The following is a 20,541-nucleotide window of genomic DNA, read 5'->3' as shown; positions in this document are numbered from 1 at the left end:
ACAGCAGCAACACAGGTAGTGATGTATTGATCTAGTTGTCTAGCGTACTAAAAGAGCCTACTTATCACTGAGAGAGTATGTTGTTGGTAATCCAAAGGTGAAGTTCCAGCATCTATAACTCCAAAAGAGGCATAGCACTGTTTGGGGAGATGGTCTACAAAGGGAACATACAAGTGTAGGCTTGCATGCCAACCATCATGTTGCAGCTAATTAACTATCATGCAGACTTTGCTATGAGCATTCATGCATGTCTAGGTTACTTTGATGGGAGAACTGCCAACAATAAAGTCTAGTTTCCATTCAGAATTATGGAAAACCTTGTCATTCTACAGTATAATTATTTGGAACGACAAAAGAAACTTTTATTATGTCTAATAGAAAGGAATAAAAGAACCATAAAAAGAAAACCAAAGTAGCTACAAAACTTGACACAAGATTTGCATGGCTGATTAATGGAGTATACTAAATTTTAGTCAGCAGGAGCCAAGTGGAGAAGCACACATCAAGTAACTCAAGACAATACTACTCCATGCAGCATTCAGTCTTCTCCAGTGAACTCACATGGAGTTATCTTTTATGGTCTGTAGACTGTAGTCATACACTGGTAGTAAGACCCTGCCCCTCTTTTCACCTGCTCTCTTTCTGCAAAAGAAAACTGAGTGAAAACACAAGGAGAGCAGCACTTTCTGAGGTCATTGACCTTGCTGTGGACAGCCATGATCAAGGGAGACACCTTCTGAAGCTTGAGGAGACAGAATCATAGGGCTTGATGCCAAGAATGATGGGCACAACTTTTGTGCTTGCAGCAACCAGTGGTGGACTCCACCCCAACCCCTCCCCCCCCCCTCAAGCTTTACCTCACCCACAAGATGATGATGAAGAAGAGTCATGGGCAGGTCCCAAAACCACCATGTCCATGGTCACAAGGGCTCACTCAAGACAAGCAAAGAGGAAACCCTAGAAATGTTCCTTCAGCAGGCTCCCAATCATAGGTGAGCAAGCATGATTGGATTAGCAAGAACAAGATAATAACTTGCGTGGTCCTCTTTGCTGGCATATGAGCAAAGACCAGCAGCATCTTGGGTTTCTCGTCTTTCAAACCCTTCCAGCCCTGTGGAAGGAGATCTATTCCTTTTATTCTTGTTGTTGTTGGATTTGTGTAGGCCAAGGTTTTAGTCAACATTCTTATGTTGTATGGGGCTTATCATAGTTAAGAGAGGGGGTCATATATTTCTTGGTTTCTGAGTGAATTCTTCTGGTGAGCAGCATTGCTCTAGATGGACATTATGTTCACTCTGATGGATATTCTCTACACTTTATGTGACTGTGGACCTTGTTCTCCATAGGCACAGAGAACTTTAGCCTTGTGGCCCATTGAGAGAGTGACAGGTGATCCCTAAAGTTAGAGGGTGGTGGCTTCCTGTCCCAAACAAAATTAGTTCTCAGACACACACAAAATAAGAGAGAGAGAGAGAGAGAGAGAGAGAGAGAGAGAGAGAATTGACATAGTACAGCTTAATCTATTCTCTTTTTGGAGGGAGGGGGAGTACTGCCTCAACTTACTGCATATGTAGGGTGCCATTATGCTGTTCTTTCTCAAAAGTATAAAGAGTCAGACACTTCTGTTGATAACTTGCTGCAACAGGAATGCAAGAATTGATGCTCTCATGAGGAAGAGAGAGAGAGAGAGAGAGAGAGAGAGAGGGTTTTGTTGGGTTCACATCAAGGACACTAAACAAGTAGGGGTTCCATCTTGGTAGGGTTGCTAAAACATCCTCAAGAACTGTTCTGAATGTAGAGCAATTTAACTCCAAAAGATTTCTTTTCCTGAAATATGCTGTCCTGAATCCTAAGATGATGTCCTTTCTAGGGGTGTTGATGGAACATACCTTGGTAATTAGGTTAGACAAAGACTCCAACTTTTAGATATAGCTTCTCATTCTTCATCCAATATAATCCTAGGCATGTACTATACTTCAAAATTCATGCATATAATACATTTTAAATCTAATAACATTCAAAATATTTGGACTGAATACAAGATTTGATTCCAAAATCTTCATACCAACCATCAAAGTTTTTATTAGATAGGGTGATTGATCCCCAAAAAATTTATTGAATAAAATTTCAAATCCTCAACATTTATAATGTATTCAAAACACTGTCTATTCTAAGTATAATATTATCTCCACACTTTTGTTATCTCTGAATTTATTATAGTGAAAGTTAAATCTTGTTCACTAATGAGAACATAATTAATCAGAAAGAAAAGAGAAAAAAAAAGCTATGATAATTTATTTTCAGTTGGATTTTGATGACCTAACAAAATAATTGTGTCAAAAGTTGAAGGAGAAGATGTGATCAATCACAAGACTTGTCCCAACATGGTGGAATTATGCAGTAAAAATACACTGACATATTTGTCACTTTGCACTTGAGACAGTTTAAAGGACTTTGCTGTGCCAGTCTCTTATCACCTTTGTGTTGGAGTAAAGAGGGGCACATACTCAAGATTAATCATTGGCTCTCCTTTACTTCACCAGATTCAAATCAGTGTTTTTTTTTTTTTTTGAAAATTTTGCTTATATATATATATACATATATACATATATATATATATATATGTATATATATATATATATGTATATATATGTATGTATATAATCTTAAAATTAAAAAAAATACCAATATTTCATTGTAATTAATCATCATAGTCAGTTGATTCTTGACATATTAATAAATAGCTTTGAAAGTCAAGCTGACAATAATACTCCCTTCAGATATATTAATAAATATGAATCAAATAATTGATGAAAATAAGACATGATATTTTTCATATTTAAATTTTGGTTTGCATATATGAAATATTTAAATATTCAAAGAAATATATATACAAATTAGGACGGGTTTCTCTAGGCATTTCCTTATGTTGTAATTAAAATTTTAGACTAAATAACCTGAGATTATTTTTCTATTTTTGTAAGGAGTCTCTAAATTTCCTGTGGCAATGAGCTAATATTTGAATAATTGTGATGAAAATTTTCCTATCATTATATTCGAATATTGTATAAATTTATACTGGGATTAATTTTCTACTATCAACTTAACCTCCATAATGGGTAAGATATCACATTCACTGCCCCTCTGATCCATATTTTTACCCCTTAATTATCATTCATTAAGCGAATAAATTACCTTCCCAAATACTAAGTAATTAAAGCCCTCGCCAAAAGATCGCCGATCTTTTTTCTCCCCCGCCTCCGTTATAACGTCCCAACTCCCGTTAACTGGCAATTTGTCGTGACGCGGCACTTCCCGAGAGCTACTTGAACCGGCCCTTCCTCCTCAAAGGAAGAGAAACCGAGAGCGGGCGCGGAAGAGAGAGTGTGAGCTCCAAAGGCGAAAGCTTTAGGGTTTTCGTTGCCCACTATTCGCTTCTGGTGCTCTCTACCCTGTGAGGAAAAGGCGGTGGAGGTAGGCGCTTGCGGAGCCGTGGTGGTGCGAGCTCTGGTCTAGTTCCTCGACCGCCAATATTCCAGGTAACTACCAGTTCTTGTATTGTACTCGATCCCTAAATTTGGAATCTTTTCGAGTCATCTTTTGCCGTGTCTCGACGAATCTTTGTATTCTTGTGCTAAATACTGATGTGAGCTTCCTTGGGTTTGGCTCGTTTCTTCTCTTGTGCATTCTGTCTACCAAGTCCCCAAACTGTTGGAGGATGACGTGAACGGAAAAGAGCTTCAAATGAAAATTGATCCTCTTCAAGGACTGTTCAACATTTGTCTTGATCGATGCTTATTACATGTTTTGGTTTAGAGAATGATGATTGAAAGAGAATATTCCTTATCCGCTAAAATCTTGTTTGCTTTACGCTTCATAAATGGCTTTCCCCTTTCTAATACAATAAAAAAATGCTCTCCCTGGTAAAATGTTTTTATTTATTGCCCCGGCAACAGTGAGACAAAACATTGTGGTTCTTCCTGAAGCCGTAGGTTCTTGTCATGCCAGAAAAGTATTTTCTTGCACCTCAGCCATCACTAATTTTCCTTCAAAATTCCAGATCTAACAGACATTGTCGGAGAAGGGCAACTATCAGCTGTAAATATGGCTTTGTGTATTTGGATTACTCTTTTCTTAATTTTATGATTGTGTGTGTTCTCTTTTTTTGGAACCATAATTTAGTTCAGTATTTTTTGTCATACTTGGCGTAAGTCCTTGACGAGTACATTTTTTTTGGATAATAAAGTGTATTTCTGGCTTGATTCTCCAGGACTAATGTTAGTGTGTTTCCTCGTTTAGCAAATATTTAGCTTTCAAGTGCTCTTCATATTATTTTGAGATACTAGGTGGTTTAGATAATGCCCACCTGGATTTACTAGATTTTGTCTGGATATATATCCGTTCAGTAGGTTCTTGTTACTTGTGGATTAAGCTTTGTGATAATTCAAATTGACTAACAATCTATGTCTAGTAGTTACAGAAATAGTTGTTCTTTCAGACTTGCCAACGCCTTCTATTTCTTGCCATGGAGAAAGAATCTTGGAGCAGTTGCAAGTGAAAGTATATATGCCATTACTATCATGCTTGTAGTAGTTCTTGCTCAAAATCTAAGTGGAACTATACTTCTGTTTCCTGATCAACTGTCGTTTCTCACCTGTCTTCCTGGTTCTACATTTAAGGAGGCTGTAATATATGTGTGATTGGTTACTTGTCTTCAAGTTTTGTCACGGACCTTATGGATGTCTCAATGACAAAGACAAAATTAAAGAGATAACAGAGGCCAATGAATAAAAGTTAAAGCCAAAGTGCCTCTCTCCTTTTCTTCCTATGTATTGAAGCATGTCTTAAAAACATAATTTTAATCATGTCTGATGCTGATCATGATTCACTATGGTACAGGCATAACATATTCCTGAAAGTTAAGAGTTCTGATCAAACCAAGTTTTCATTTCAGCTAATGGAAGGTGCAGCTGGAGATTTCCAATATGTAGATGCTCATGAAACAATGGATGTTCATTATCAGCATGGAGCATTTGGTCTTACGAGTTCTTCTGGAGATGCTTATTCCTGTTTTCACAACACTGACACATTCCATGAAGCCTGTGGTGAACAGTTGACTAACTTGGATCCCACTGGAGGACCAGTTCAGTCTCCCAGTATATTCTATCTGGGATCGTATCATGGTTCTGGTTCTCATAAAAGCAGCATGATTCCAACTTCTTGTTCCATTGGTGCTTCTAGGGATTTCTGCAACTCATTACAGAAGACACCCATCATGAGTAGAGATTCCTCATTTTATTTCACAGAACAACACAACACTTCCACTCTCCAAGCTCAAGTTCAGGTTTCACCTAACACCAAATTGCTATCTATCCCCCATCGTCCACAAAATTCAGGTGCAACATACTTGAAGACTGGTAATTGCTCCAACAGCATTATTACTTTTCCAATGATGGAGCAAGGGCTGTCATCCGGTATGAGGATTCACTTATTTCATTCAATTTCAAGTTTCCCTTTTCACAGTATGATTATATTTGATGAATTTTGTGCAGATGCTCCATCATCTAGCAAATTTGCATTTCATGATTCCATTAATAAAGCAGAATCTTCCGGGGTTGTCAAAGCTTTCATTTATGGTGCAGAGAGGTTACATTTGCCTTTGAGCGATCTATCTTGTGGAAAACCTTCTGGCCTAATGCACTCTTTTGAGTCAGAATATCTAAATGATTTTGTCACTAATCATCCAGACTTGACACCTGAAAGTTCTTCATTGTTCCATTCTGAAGATGTCCCAGTGACTCGCCTATGTGATCAACAACCTGAGCATGTTATGGATGATGCGGCCATGCAAATCAATCAGAGTGTGCTCGATGTGATGTCTGTGTCATCGTGCTTGTCTGAAGGTGATAAGAGTAGCTGCAACATGGTTACCGGGATAAATGTGAAGCAAGCTGAGAACTCCATTTTAGCTGCAGTTAATTCGCTGGTGTTAGAAAGCAAAAGTAAGGAGAATTCTTCAATACCACCCACTCAACTACTTTCTGATAATGACCAGTTTAATGGAATGGAGTTAAATACGAGGGCAAACAGCCTTGTGCAAGAATTGTGGGATGGTGTAACAATGCCAGTTGGCCATAACAGTTGTTCAGATATGAGTGCTGGTATTTCAGATTGCTACTCAGCAATGGAGACGGGCTCAATTCATGGCACTGATAAAGGGCTTTTCTCAGAGTCTGGTCTTCAACAATTATTGGATGCTATAGCTGGTGACCATTTTAGTAAAACTTCCGCTTATAGATCTAGTGCTAATCCTATTTCTGGTCTTAATTTGGAGCATCAATTTTCTACTAGTGTGGGTGGTCCTTCGGTGTACATGAATCAGGTTCCTTCGGTATGTGCTCCTTTCATGAACGGTGCATCTGATGTGCTGTTGCCTCATTGTAACCCTGAGATTGTTCATGGATCTGTGAAACAAGCACCGTCAAATTCAAACATACGCTTATGGATTGATGATAGCTGCAGTATAAACACAGAGAGTTCTGTGCTGAGTCAGTCCAAGAAGCCTGAAGAAGCTGCAAAGGTTAAGAAAAGGGCAAGACCTGGTGAAAGTACTCGGCCAAGGCCAAAAGATCGTCAGCAGATACAAGATCGCCTGAATGAGTTAAGAGAGATTGTGCCTAATGGTGCAAAGGTATACCTCACTTTCTTTTCTTTTTTTTTCAAATTTCCTGAAATTTCGACTTCATTTTTTTCATCATATAGCTTTCTCTTGTACTTACAGTGTAGCATTGATGCTTTGTTGGACAAAACAATCAAACATATGCTATTTTTGCAAAGTGTCACCAAGTACGCAGACAAGCTCAAACAAGCTGATGAGCCCAAGGTACAAACCAGTTATATTATTATTTTAGATATATATGCTGCAGAGCAGTGTTGATACACATGTCTTTTTGTTCCCTCTTTGATTCATCATGGGAAATTTGTAGATTATCAGTGAGCAGAGTGGTGTTGTTTTAAAGGACAATCCTGGTGGTGCCAGTGGTGGTGGTGCAACGTGGGCATATGAAGTTGCAGGGCAAACCATGGTCTGCCCAATAATAGTTGAGGATCTCACACCCTCTGGCCAAATGCTAGTTGAGGTAAATATCATTGAAAGCAAAATTCTAAGTTCTAATTGCAAGTATCTGAGAACTGGACATATTGTGTCCGGCAGATGGTGTGTGAAGACCGAGGACTCTTTCTTGAGATAGCAGATATCATACGTGGATTCGGCTTGATAATATTAAAGGGTGTAATGGAAATTCGTGAATGTAAAATATGGGCGAGGTTCTTGGTTGAGGTAGGTTTCACCTGAAGCAAGAACAAATAAACTTTTACGTGCTCTATATATTGCATGTTCATTAGTGACAACTATGATTCTATTCCACTGTAGGCAAACCGGGAGGTGACTAGAATGGATATATTTCTGTCACTCATTCAACTTCTACAACAAAACAGCTGTTTGCGATCTGGTGATCTGGCAACTAAGGTCGTTAACAAAGGAGCTCCGATGTTCCCAAGTCATCATCAATCTCCTGTCTATTCCAGTTAGTTTATCCGACAGATTGCAGTGATCCATTAGTAGTTCTATAAATGCTTGAAGCCAGATGTATCTCAAGTGCAGCATTTGAAGTTTTGGAGATGAGCGTCCTGCCTTCAGGATGGCGCATGATTGGGGACGCATGACCATTCAATGTTGAGGAAGGCAGCCAGACATGGATGCCACAGAAGATAGATAGGAGGTTTGTGGTGATACATGTGCAGCGATTGAATGTCTAGGCTTGAAGGTGTGGTTCATAGATTTGGCAATGGCATCATGTGTGCACAAAAAATGTCGGTCAGGTGCAACTGTCGTATTTATTTGTTCTAACCATGTAAAGTTGTCAAGTCTCTGTCCTTTAGTTATTAACATAACCTGTTGGAACTATAGAATTTGGTCTTGAACATGTGATCATGTGCTCAATTTCAGTGCTGTTTGCTGGCTTATTCCTACATTCACCAAATTATGGGTATTATATGTTCCTTGGTGTAGTGAAAGTGTATACAGTGTTTGACATCAATGAACAAGACTGGAATCCCTGTTATGCGTGCAAAGATAGGAACAAATGCAATCCAAACAAGTCATCGTGCAGCTACTAACATAAGATATTCTGATGCATGCATTTACAAATGCTCATGCATCAACAAATGTCAATACTTTAACCAGTTTTTCCTTCTTTTTTCAGTAATAACATATTTGCATGCACTTATGCAAACGGAAATGATGATCAGAGTATTAAGTTCCATAAATCGTTTAAAATTTTCCACAAAAAAAGATTTCTTTTTTCGTTTAACTAAATGGCCAACATTGGCAACAGACACCAAGTACTGAATGACTACTCGAGAAACAGACTGAAGCATCCCAAAATGTCTCCACCACATTGCAATTAGGAGATAGAATGTATGACAAATGAATGACCCCATTAGGTCAGCTTTACTTAGCGTGAATAGCCCTATACATCTAAGCTATGTTACTGCAAGTAGAGAACCAAAGACAGCATTTCTTCTATTGTGCGGATACCTCTCAAGTATGTCTGTCCAATGCCATCAAGTTCTTTGCTTTTTTTTTTCTTTGGTTTGATGAGTGGAGTAACCTTCGGTTGAATGCTCATCTAGATCTGGATACTCAGCATGTCTGATTCACTATCCTTCTCCTTCAGAGTTGTCCAATCATGTGGCTCTGCAGAAGAAATTATCCACGGTGAAAATTTTGCATGGCAAAAATTGGCCAATCAAAAAGATTGGTTTAGAAAAATTCATGATCATACACAACCGATGAATGTATATTACTTGATTTGTGGGTCTCAGCAACCACCATGAGCCGCCTTTGCAAGACCGAGGCCATGAAAAGGAAAATAGAGCACATCCCAAACATGATACTGATTGGGAAAGCATTTACCTTTAAAACAGCATAAAAACAAAAGTTAGGCATTTGCGGACATAGTTTTCTCATACATAATAACATAGCAATGCTTCTCCTTTATTTGCAAATGCAATTATGATGCAATTAATACAGCAACGATAACTAGAAACATTCTTCTTTTCATATTACGCTGTCAAATAATCACTTTAAATTCATTATATCAGGATATATCATATTATAAAGTTTTGATGCTTACGTTATAGAGTATGATACACACAAAAATGTTGAGGGGGATGCGAAAGAAGTTCATAATTGTGCTCCTGGACTCCTCAGGAATGTATTGGGATCTCATCTTCATCATTGATGGCCAAAATATGCCAATACAGGCCTCGAAGACACAGAAACCAAGAAGTTGGACACAACCACTAAAAGATATGCTGCCACCTTTCACGGTAGGAGCTACAAAGAACTGTTTAGCATTATTAGCATTGAAGTCACATACTGACAGACCACAAAAGGAAAGCAAAAGGACTATCAAATTAGCACAACCAAGCAAGAGTCTTACGTTAGATATGAGGGGAAGCAGTAGAGTGAAGGCAGAGACTGCAAAGACAATCTGCATATAAAATTCGACTCTAAGAGTGGAACGGACCATTAGCCTAGAAGCTATGGAGCTTCCCAACATTGAAGACAACATAAGCGTGGCAAAAATAAAGCCATGAGGTATATCCTCATCATTTGGGCTCAAAGCAGGAGTCCACAAGAACACAAAGGTGTACATAGAACCTTCAAAAAGTGATTGTATTGCACCCAGCAAAGCAATTATCTCATCTGTTATAAGCGCAATAATGTCAACAAATGATGGGCCTTGAATCAAGAGGTATTCTTTTGTTGCCAATATAAGTTATATAACACACTTACCAGCAGCAATGGCCACAGCAGCACCCTTGAACTGTGTAATCAAGTCCTTGCTATTAGAAGGGTCTCCATAGTTTTCACTCCATGATGACAAGATGATGGCCATGCCTATGCCAAGTAAGCATGCAGCAGCATCAAATGGAGCCACGGGACCAAATCCTAAGTTATCAGCCAATAAATTGGCAAAAAGTCCAGAAACAATGGCGATAAGACCATTGCCAAGAAATATAGCCTTTGAGAAAGTCACTGATAACCACTGTGGATCAAAACCTCTCTGCAGAAGTGAAACAACCACTTCATCAGAACATGAACTAGTAAACTTTGCCATTACACAAATTTCCAGTGTACTAGTGCCTCTAGTTATTCTAATGGATCAGCAGTTTGGATCCCATTCTGGGGATGTCAATTCATATCTTGCACACAAAACAAGAAAATTGATTTCATAGGCATCCTATAACAAAAAGCCTGGTCAGATTCTGTAACTTAACCGCTGCAAAATGTTCATTCTTATTCTTCTAATTACATTTGAGGTATTTCTCCTGGTTTTACATCACCTATGATGCTGGAAACAGTTGGATCTAGAAGTCATTTCATTAAATCTGGAACAAAAATAGTAGATATGATTCATGATGCTTATTGGATTCAAAGTCTTGACCTCTGATTGATCACACTATGTTTTAACCATTAGGGTACTCCTGCAGATATGCAAAACGAACTATTTGGATAGCAAGGAAAAAAATGAATCTCTTTTCAAGGATCGGTAGTCAGTTGTGACTCGATGACAAATGAGTTCATTTTCATAGAATAGTTTCTGCTACCTACTTTGGGTGATAACAACTTCCTGCTTTCATCAATGTGACATGTGAAAACCGCTAATCGAACAACAACAGTGTAATATCCCAACGACATGAAATTTGTGAAAACAAATCTAAAAGAACAAAAAAGGAAGGATCATGTCCAATAAGTGAGAGTGTGTTCATGTATAAGGATATCTTATAGAAAAGAATATAAAAAGAGAGCCATGTCTACTGCATCTGAGAATGGCAAGTTTCCTTGGAAGAGACAAATAGGCATGTGTATCACATTCCTACAAAATCAACACATCATCTTATGAATAATTTCAGCTTTCAGCAAAACCTGAGTATATCCTGTAAAACTAGAGCGACACAACCTTAACGCTTAGTTAGTAGTTGGTCATACTCACCTTGTTATGCTCTGCAACAAGCCATGACTCGAAAGCCGAGAAGAGCAGCGACGTAGCAATCCCTCCCAGTATTCGACCCAACAGCAAGACTTTGTATTGTGGAGAATGCTTCGTGATGCAACTTAGAATGTAGGTTATGCAGTAGGTGATGCAGGCCCTCTTCCGACCGCTGCATCCGATTGAAGCATTCCCCGACGTTATTCATAAAGAACTCGAGTAATTGATGAGGGAAAAAAGGGGCAAAAGAATCGACGAGAGAAGTTTCACCGTTTGTCAGCCAAAGATCCAACGATCGTCCCGAACAGCATAGAAGATCCAAATCCTGCAATGAAGAGCCGCCCGATGTCTCCCTTGTCGAAGCCATACTGACTGTAGAGATAGTAGACGTAAGGACCCTGCATCCAATCACCGGCTGAAAACAACCAAATCAAGATCAAGATTAGTCCAATTTCCGGTCTGACATGAACAATTTAACGGGCAATTGAAGCCAATATCATCCGATAACAAGATCGGCGAAGTCCAGATGATCCTAATTGCTATCCGATAACAATAAGCGATCAAGATCCTACAGCGCCATAACATCGAACACCGCGCAAGAAACCACATGGCCACAGATTGAGCAAGCGTGAGAACCGTAAGAAAAGAACGAAATCGAGAAGTCTAAAGAAGCTTTCCGATCCCGGTGTCAATGTTTCGGGGATAAGAGGCAAGATCCAAGGGGAGGGTGGACGAACCCATCATGAGGGAATAGACGAGGCAGTAGTTGTTCTTGAAGGCATTGAATGCGGAGGAGGTGGCGATCCGGTCCTTGCTCGTCTTGCTCAGCTCCATCACCGCCGCCACTGCGGCGAGCCCGCCGAACACCACGTAGTAGAACACCTCCATCGTTCCTTCCTCCTCTTCTTCTTCTTCTTCGGCTTCCTCCGCTCAAAAGTTTAGAGAGAGGGAATGCGAGCCTAAGCGATGGGCTTACAAGATGCTCATGTCGTTACAATGGTAGCGGAAACGCTGGTCACGCCCAATCTATGACAAATAGCATCATAAATATTTAACGGTATTCGAGCCAATAATGTTTGTGCAAGAAAAACAATTACATATTGTTTATACATATTATTTTCATGATATAATAATATATTATTACGTATTTGATAGAATATTAATGCTTTGTTACCCTCATCTAAAACCTATTGAGATGACTCGACATGGACGACTTCAACTGTTCTTTGGATAATGGAGACTCCCATTTTCAAGTCCATAATGAAGGGAAAATAATATAAACAGATATTATTTATCATTATTTGTACGGAATATGTAGGGAATGTCACACAAGTTTTAAATCATTATTTATACGAACATATAATATGCAATCAATACATCTTATCGAAGTCGTAGGTTTTTTTACCATAGAAAAGCTGAAGATCGATAATATAAGATGATAACCATAAATAACCAAATAAACATCATTATCAAAGTTCCAAAACAATTACTAGTGCTTCTCGAATCTTAAAACCAACTACTCCACGAGTAAATCATTATTTGTACGAACATCTAATATGCAATTAATACATCTTATCGAAGTTGTAGGTTTTATGACTAGAAAAGCTGAAGATAGATAACATAAAAAGATAACCATAAAGCACCAAATAAACATCATTATCGAACTTCCAAAACAATTACTAATGCTTCTCGAATCGTAAACACCTAATGCTTTAACGTCTGGGCATGTCGCTTAAATGGACCATTTTACAATTCAAAAGTTTTTGTAAAGAAAAAAAAAGCTCGGAGAAAATTTAAGATGAAGGCGTATTAGGTTGGCCTTCTGACGAGATCACATTAGTCTTGACTTTGAACAAAACTGCTCGATCAATATGATCCAAGAGCAGTTCTTGCCATAGCCAAAGCTCCATCGTAAGTTTGATTTCCGCCGATGAATCCACCCATATGGACAAAGACACAACCAGGAATGCCAGACTTTTCTGAAAGCTCATCATCTCTCAAGCCCCTCCAAGCAAGTGGGAGGGGCCTTCGGCTCTCGAACATGTCTGGAGAAACCGCCACAGCTTGGACTCGCCAACTCTTACTCCTTTCATCCTATAAATTAAAGATCCAAAAACATGTTTAGGCAACAGATTTTGTGGCAGAGGGGCATTATGATTGTCTGCAGAAATAATGACGGTAATTTGACATATCTATAACTATTTTAAAGCAAAGTGTATCATGTGCCTCATAAAATTCAAGGAACTGAATAATCTGTAGCCTTTAATTCAAGAGACCAACACAGGATGGTCTTTATAGGGATCCAAGACGAAACTGGCTTCTATTTAAATGCATCATAAAAGATAACTTTTGCTCATGGAGTTTACGTCAAAATCACATTTAGTGACCTATTTAGTCCAAGTGTAATATTCCAAACATTTTTTAACCAAGTTTGTCTCTACTGAGACATCCGATTGGTTAGTGCATTGTTGCTCGGGTTCAAGTTCATATGTGAGCATCATGTATATCATTTAATGTAATAATTTTTTTTGTATTTTTTTTAAATTTAACCAACTCTCATTCAACTGCACCAAGCAAGACCAACAAGATATATTCATTTTGGAAATCAAAGTCTACAGGCATGTCTAACAGCTCCACAAATGTGAAGATGTCTACTAGAATGTCAATTTTTTTAACAAGACTCCTGAAATTATGAATAAGCCAGCCAACCTGGCATCATGCTGATAACTCAAACTATATCAAATCTTTTGCTGTAAGGAGAAAGTATAAAAAGGCATACCTGAAAAATTACATATTTAATCAGAGGATCGATTTTCAGTTCCTTCTCAAGCTCAAATAAATGAAGTTTCCACTGCAACAAGATAAGAGTAAATAGCAAAACAATCAGTATAATTAACATCCAAGTTCTCGGAAGCTCCATAAAAACAACTAAGCAACAGAGTCGATTGTCACAGGATTGAAGACACAAACAAACAACATAACTCATTACAAATTTGCCCACTAGTTTACCATAAAGATCATATTCTTAGTAGACATCAGCTGATCACATCTGTATTAAGTTGGTCCAGGCAACTAGGTCATCTCTTAAACCAACATTCGATATCCAACTCATGTTAAAACAAATACCAAGGAGATTAGCCTAAATCAAGCTGCTGAGACCAAGATCAACCAATGAAAATTTTGACTGCAATGCATGAACAGACTGAGCATGAGCTGGTCATTCAGATGCAGATGAATCTGGATACTACTCTCACAAGTTCCACCATGTAGATATTCTAATTCTCAGGTGTTCTTAATTAAATTTATACATAAACATACTGCAAAGCAACATTTATCCAAATCAGGCTAGTCCAATGGGCACATAGAAGACTTGCACAATTTACCACAAATTTTGATCCCAGCCAGACCCATCAGACAAGGTCCATGACAGTTCAGTCTAAATTTAAGTTGGGTCAATCAGTGAACAATCTGACAAGCACCGCAGATGGTTAGGTTTGCACCAAGCCACAACTGGCATATGATCTTAAAGAATCCAATTAGACCAGTTTGAGAATATGTGAAATCAGTGTCAGGGGGATTTCATTATGGGAAGCATAGTTATCAAGGCGTGCTCACCTAGGAACTTGAGAAAGGCAAGGCGAGGACCGAGCACCTCCAGAAACCCTCAGGTGAGGGTTTTGGTTAGGCACGACCCAAGCGCATGCCTGAGCCGAGGGACCTGAGTTAAATCCGTTGGCTCTCATTTGAATTTGAACTGGAGCTTCGGATTTCAACTGGCGCACCTGAGTTAAACACATTGGGTTCGAACTTCGAACCAAAAGACTTGGTTAAAACTATTCAGCAAAGTAAAACCACAGTTAATTTCCTGATAGTTCTATTTTTCTGCTTTTTTTCACTCAATTCAGGAAATGATCCAATCTTTATCCACCTCCTGCTGTGTCTGCATGCATCTAAATTCGACCCATAGTTCACACCTAGAAGGACACCTTAGCTCTCTGCTGCGCATTAGTTTTAACATGAATAGGACGAATTGGAGCCACTTAGCCCAATAGTTGCACCTGATTTGATTTACCAGCAGCAAGGCTGATCAATTGGATTAAATCAAAGGAAGGGGGTAAAATGCTTCTGAAAGGGCTGCACACGCAAGCTTTGCATTGTACCAATCAATTGAAAGCTGGTCCCTCACCAATTCGGTAAGAATCAATGCGACAACATAAAATCCAATCCAGTGAGACTAGAGTCGAGAAATTGCATAAGTAATAGAAGATTTCTACACAAGAATAAGAAAGGAAGGTATCTCAAAGGCCTGATCATATTTACATCTCTAGATCACTCAGCACTAGTATCATTCTTCAAGATAAGGTGCAAGACACTGAACATCCCTCAACATAAACTAAAGTGCTTTGACGTGAAAAAGTCCCACTTTCTGGAGTAAACAAACTCCAAAAGCTGCAGACAGCTATAAAAGCTTTAGCAATTTCAATTCTCCAAAGCTCCCTAGAGTAGCTTTCAAAATGATGAATCAAACTACTCCCTCTGGTTTAAAGTTACAGAAGTCCACGCAGGAACTGTGGGAGCAGTGTGCATGCATGTAAAATGTTGATTGAGACTGATTGAGACAAGAAGGCAAACCAACTGAGAAAAACAGTGTGCTAGCCCAACACAAATATTGGCAAGCCCTCATATATGCAGAATGCAAGTATGCCATCACACCTTAAGCACTTTGTTTACAAACACAATGTTTGTGTTGGTTGGAAAACTCAGAATCAAATTTACAGCTCAGGGTAGGCAATTGTATAATCAACAAAAATCATATTATAGCAAGCATGATGATGACAAATTATGTATTTAAGAATTGTTTTTCAACTAACTTCAGACTTACTGAAGTTTGAAAATGTGATGTCACAGATGGTAAACATCAGTTTTAAACACAAAAAAGGGATAATTAAGACTCACAAGTATGAAATAGCAACCAGCAAAGCTATAATTGAGACAAAATAACTTAACAAACTTACAGGGCAAAATCTATCCAAAACCATAATTTCACCACTGGGATCAACGTTGCATCTTGAGGCTAGACATTCAAGAACTATGGATCTTGCAGGTAACCATGATCTAACATGAAACCGAACACTCTGACAAAATATGAAGGAAAGGAAAAGGTTTGTTATTCATCCAATAAGTTATCAACAATTACTGAAGAAGTTAAGAATCATCAAAGAAGGCAACATATAAGCATCTAGATGACGAAAAATAGTGCCCATGACAAGAAGATAGCAGAACTTAACCTCCAAAAATTCACCACCAGCTAGCATCATTGCCTGCTGAAAAGCCGCATTCTCCTTCTCAGATGACTGGTCAGGATCCATCCAATCCAAATTTAGACGACCAACTCTTGAAGACAAATGTGTGTTGTTCACATACTTTGGAGGCTGATCTGTGTCATATTGATTGATTCCATTGTCAATGGCATCAATTGCCTGTAAAATGTATGAAATAAAAAATACAAATTAGTTTATCATGAATCAAGAATCACGTAACAACTATGAGCAAAGCTGCATAACACACAGGTAAACTTCAAACAGTAAAAGAAAATTGTAAAAAACTCATCTAAATCAAAGCACATCACACTTGCATATCAGAAAGAAGTACCTAAATCAATTACAGGCCAACTGTCAAATTCTGTAAATTTTAGAAAATAAGAATTATTAATTTGTAATTGGTGGCAAAATATTTTCATCTAGCAAAACAGTACCTTGTAATATTAATCTACCAACTACATAAGATCAAAATGCTGAAGGAATTTCTTAGACATTATAATCATTTTTGCACAAATCGAGAGTAGTATAAAAACATAAGTAGGGCTGTGCAAGTGCAAAACAGCAAGTAGCTCAGATAGGGATTTATAAAATCCATAATCAACTATATACAATTCTACATGACAACCTCAAGAGCTTGCACTAGTTATCTTCAAATTCTTTACAAAAATACCAGAACCAAGAATTTACATCTACTGGATTGCCAGGGGCATGCTTGTGCCATCAAGTATCCAGTACAAGATCAGCAGTCACCATAGTCATGTCATGAATTGGAATGCAACCAGGAACTAATTCTAAACCCCCCTGGTAAAAGTGGACAAAGTTATAAGTACATGACATTTGGTCCGATTACTACACCTAATCTCTAATCTCAGTCAAAAGTATTGTTTCCATAATATTTTCATCTGTCAGCACATCAATTGATCAAGCTATTTCATCAGAAATGATAAACCCATTTTTCCAAATTCATTGATGAACCTACTTATGCATCAATATCTTTTTTCCACTGAGAAAGAATGGCAACTTATCAACCTTTGAATCATGAAGATCTAACATTGGAAATATTATTATATTTACATGGTTTGCAAAACCATACTATACCATTCGGTATGGACCGATCCGATATAGGACTGACACAGGCAGTACATCGGTATGCTTTAGTGTATCATGTATCGGTACGTTCAGTATGTATCATATCGACAACTAATCAGTACATTAGTATGGTACGGTATTTAAAACCTGGCTTTATAATCATGTATCAATATTGCCTGAGGACATTTAAGCACTCAAAAATGTTGCCTTGTTTAATGCAGATACATAGATTGTCTAGAAGATGCTCATTATAATCTAAATTACATCCCATTATATCATCTTCCAACCTAGCCAACAGAGAGAAGGGCTTATGTTTGTAAAGAAATCAGAATGAAAGTCAATTGAACAATATACTTTAAGGGGATTTTTAATTTAATAATTCAGAAAGTGCAACCACAATCTGACCCACAGAAAAGCACAACATCTACTAGCACAAAGCTTTGCAAATGATATGCACACGTGGAGAGAGAGAGAGAGAGAGAGAGAGACATTGGTTCACTGAAGCAAGAACATTAAAAATAGGTAGAAACCATAATTTGCTTAATAAAAATCCATAACCCTTCTTTGATAGAAAAACAAGGATATCCAAAACGTATAAAAGGGACGAGGAAGAATAACGCGTAAATATTCTATTGTACCTCAACGAAGCTTTTGTACACAGAAAGATACAGGCGTTGTACATTCTCGTGTCCCTCATCAAGCTGAAGCTCCTTTGCAATTATCTCCTTGCCATAATGCTGCAATTAAAAATGTAAAAGTACATCAAATTAACCGGAACATTGTAAAAGATAAATTACACCACATATATACAGATAGTTCATCAGATTAAGAAGAGCATTGAGTGCATGACGGCAGATGTCCTCACAAAGGCCGACAAGTTATGTGAGAGCTAACAGTATCTAATTTCTATCCAAGTTTATCTGTTAAACTGACACCCATGATCAACTTGCCCAAGTGGCCTATTTTATGCTTTCACACTGGATGACAGCCTGATTGGGCAGGGAACTAGCAATGAGTCCTTATTCCTTCTCAAAATATGAAGTTGACACACTTATCTAAATCCTTGTACCAGTCAACACTTATCTAAATGGAAGAGTTAATTTTATGGCAGCAAAGATAAATATGTATATATACTACCTTATAGACAAGTCCAGCACTACTAAGCTTGGTGTTGAACCCATGGCCAAAAACCTCGCTAAATCCGTTTTGATGATGATCATAACGGTCTCGGATAGGATCATAAACACCACCAACATCGAGAACTGCATCTAGTGTTTCAAGAAGCTGCAAATTGTAAAACATATTAACACAGAATAAATACCTTTCTACCATATGAAATCCAAGAGAAAGACTTTTGTGAAAAATGAAATAGCAAAGATAAGTAGATGATAGAAGCATGAACAGATGTTTCTATGCACATAAGAATGCCACTTTTATAACCATTCCTAAATGTGGTAGCCCACAGTATTAGAATGACAAACTCAAGCACCTACTGTGCCCTCACTCGGTATAGCAAAAGCTTGAGACTCCCCTCCAGTTTTAATAAATTTTAGGATGTTAATTTGAACCATATGAACCGAAACTATAACTAATACACCCTCCAATTTAAGTAAATTTCAGACTGTTGCTGTCGAACCATCATAGCTTAAACTGAAACCAATCTGGTGGAATGTTCATATCTCTTACTTACCTATTTGGAATAAGTAATGATGAAGCTAAGTACAACAAGTTGCTCAAAAACTCCTCGTTTTGTGTGCTTTCTTCCTTTTTCTTATCTTTTATTTTTATTTTTTTTTATAGCTTCTTCTAATTCAAAATCGAAGAGCAAAAGTGCCGTCGACATCAATTTTCCTAAAGACAGAAACGAAGAGAACAAAACAAACGAAGAACAGCGCACCTGGGAGTCTCTAGTTCGGACGACCTCGGCGCCGGAGAACTTTTCAGTTAGGCGAATCAAGAAGCAGCCGAGGGCCTCATCGCAGTGGAAGCTGCCGTTGTGGGTCCCGACCCTCTTGCGGTTAGGGCTTGGGGATCCGGTGGAGAAGGCCGCGGGAGACCCGGGGTTCCTGGAAGCGTTGGCAGCGGCCATGGGAGACGCGTAGTAGGTTCGGCTCCTCAACACTATCGGCCGCCACCAACACCCTCGGATCGCAAACATAGCGGCGCTCGCCCTCCCTCCCGAAGCGGGCTCTTAAACTGCTTGAGAAGCACCGCCATTAACGGCCCGGTCCGTTTAATTCGGCCCACTCAGTAAAACGAGTCACACGACGACGTTCTTGACCCGCCGGTTCGGTTCGATTGGGATCGGTTAGTCTTAATTAGCCGAGTTATAGCAGATCAACCTCCCTAATACATGTTTATGATAAGGGTTCTATTCAAGATTTATATTTTACTTTTGGATATATATATATATATATATATATATATATATATATATATATATATATATATATATATATATACACTTCCGATTCTATCTGTCATAATTTAGTTCTCTACATCTCTTTACCACACTATAAAATATTCTTACATACGCTACCATCAATACACATCACACAACAAATCATATCATATCACTTCAAATAATCTCTCATTTAAAATAAATCAATCACTTTAAATAATTATCATTTATCGAGTCATTTGAATCTTTTACTAATTTAAGCATCAGATAAATTTTACAGATCGATCAAAGTATCATTTTATAATATTTAGATTTATAGATTATCCAATCCTATCAATAATGTTTTTAAGATAAGGATCACGATCAAATTTGAGTCACCTTACAGATTGAATGACTAGGATCAACTGCAACACTAATCAAAGGTTAAAAAGTAAAATTATGTTTAGCCATCTCCTTGGGGTCATCAGGCTGTACCGATCAAGATCTATCAACAATCTTAATTTTTTTGATGAACGTGAGTCGAAATTAATATTTAGGTCTCTCTCTCTCTACGGGTGTGCAGTACAAGTTTGGAGTCAGTACTGATAACTAGCCATACCTTTGTGGCACACAGCGCATGACTCCACAGAAGATGAGGTACGTGTGCCTTGGTCATAACACTTGTATGCCA

The 20,541-nt window shown here is 38.2% G+C and overlaps 2 protein-coding genes and 1 pseudogene across 2 annotated transcripts; 1 reads left to right on the top strand and 2 right to left on the bottom strand.

Annotated features, from left to right (window-relative positions):
• Positions 1-3,348: 3,348 nt before the first annotated feature.
• LOC135636199 (transcription factor LHW-like) lies at positions 3,349-8,011 on the top strand (annotated as a pseudogene).
• A 289-nt stretch (positions 8,012-8,300) lies between these two features.
• On the bottom strand, positions 8,301-12,076 carry LOC135635961 (uncharacterized). Its single transcript, XM_065147446.1, has 8 exons — positions 11,798-12,076; positions 11,331-11,475; positions 11,064-11,232; positions 9,863-10,133; positions 9,507-9,772; positions 9,198-9,410; positions 8,869-8,977; positions 8,301-8,758 (listed from the first exon to the last, which is right to left on the bottom strand). The coding sequence occupies exons 1-8, from the start codon at positions 11,946-11,948 to the stop codon at positions 8,691-8,693; spliced, it is 1,392 nt and encodes a 463-aa protein (XP_065003518.1). The 5' UTR covers positions 11,949-12,076; the 3' UTR covers positions 8,301-8,690.
• Positions 12,077-12,716: 640 nt separating this feature from the next.
• On the bottom strand, positions 12,717-19,655 carry LOC135635440 (uncharacterized). The gene is made up of 7 exons (XM_065146502.1): positions 19,368-19,655; positions 18,608-18,754; positions 18,109-18,207; positions 16,349-16,540; positions 16,076-16,195; positions 13,840-13,911; positions 12,717-13,154 (listed from the first exon to the last, which is right to left on the bottom strand). The coding sequence occupies exons 1-7, from the start codon at positions 19,626-19,628 to the stop codon at positions 12,927-12,929; spliced, it is 1,119 nt and encodes a 372-aa protein (XP_065002574.1). The 5' UTR covers positions 19,629-19,655; the 3' UTR covers positions 12,717-12,926.
• Between the last annotated feature and the right edge of the window lie 886 nt (positions 19,656-20,541).

This window comes from Musa acuminata, chromosome BXJ3-4 (assembly GCF_036884655.1).
Source record: "Musa acuminata AAA Group cultivar baxijiao chromosome BXJ3-4, Cavendish_Baxijiao_AAA, whole genome shotgun sequence".
Classification (NCBI taxonomy): domain Eukaryota; kingdom Viridiplantae; phylum Streptophyta; class Magnoliopsida; order Zingiberales; family Musaceae; genus Musa; species Musa acuminata.
This window is presented reverse-complemented; position numbering and strand designations above follow the sequence as displayed.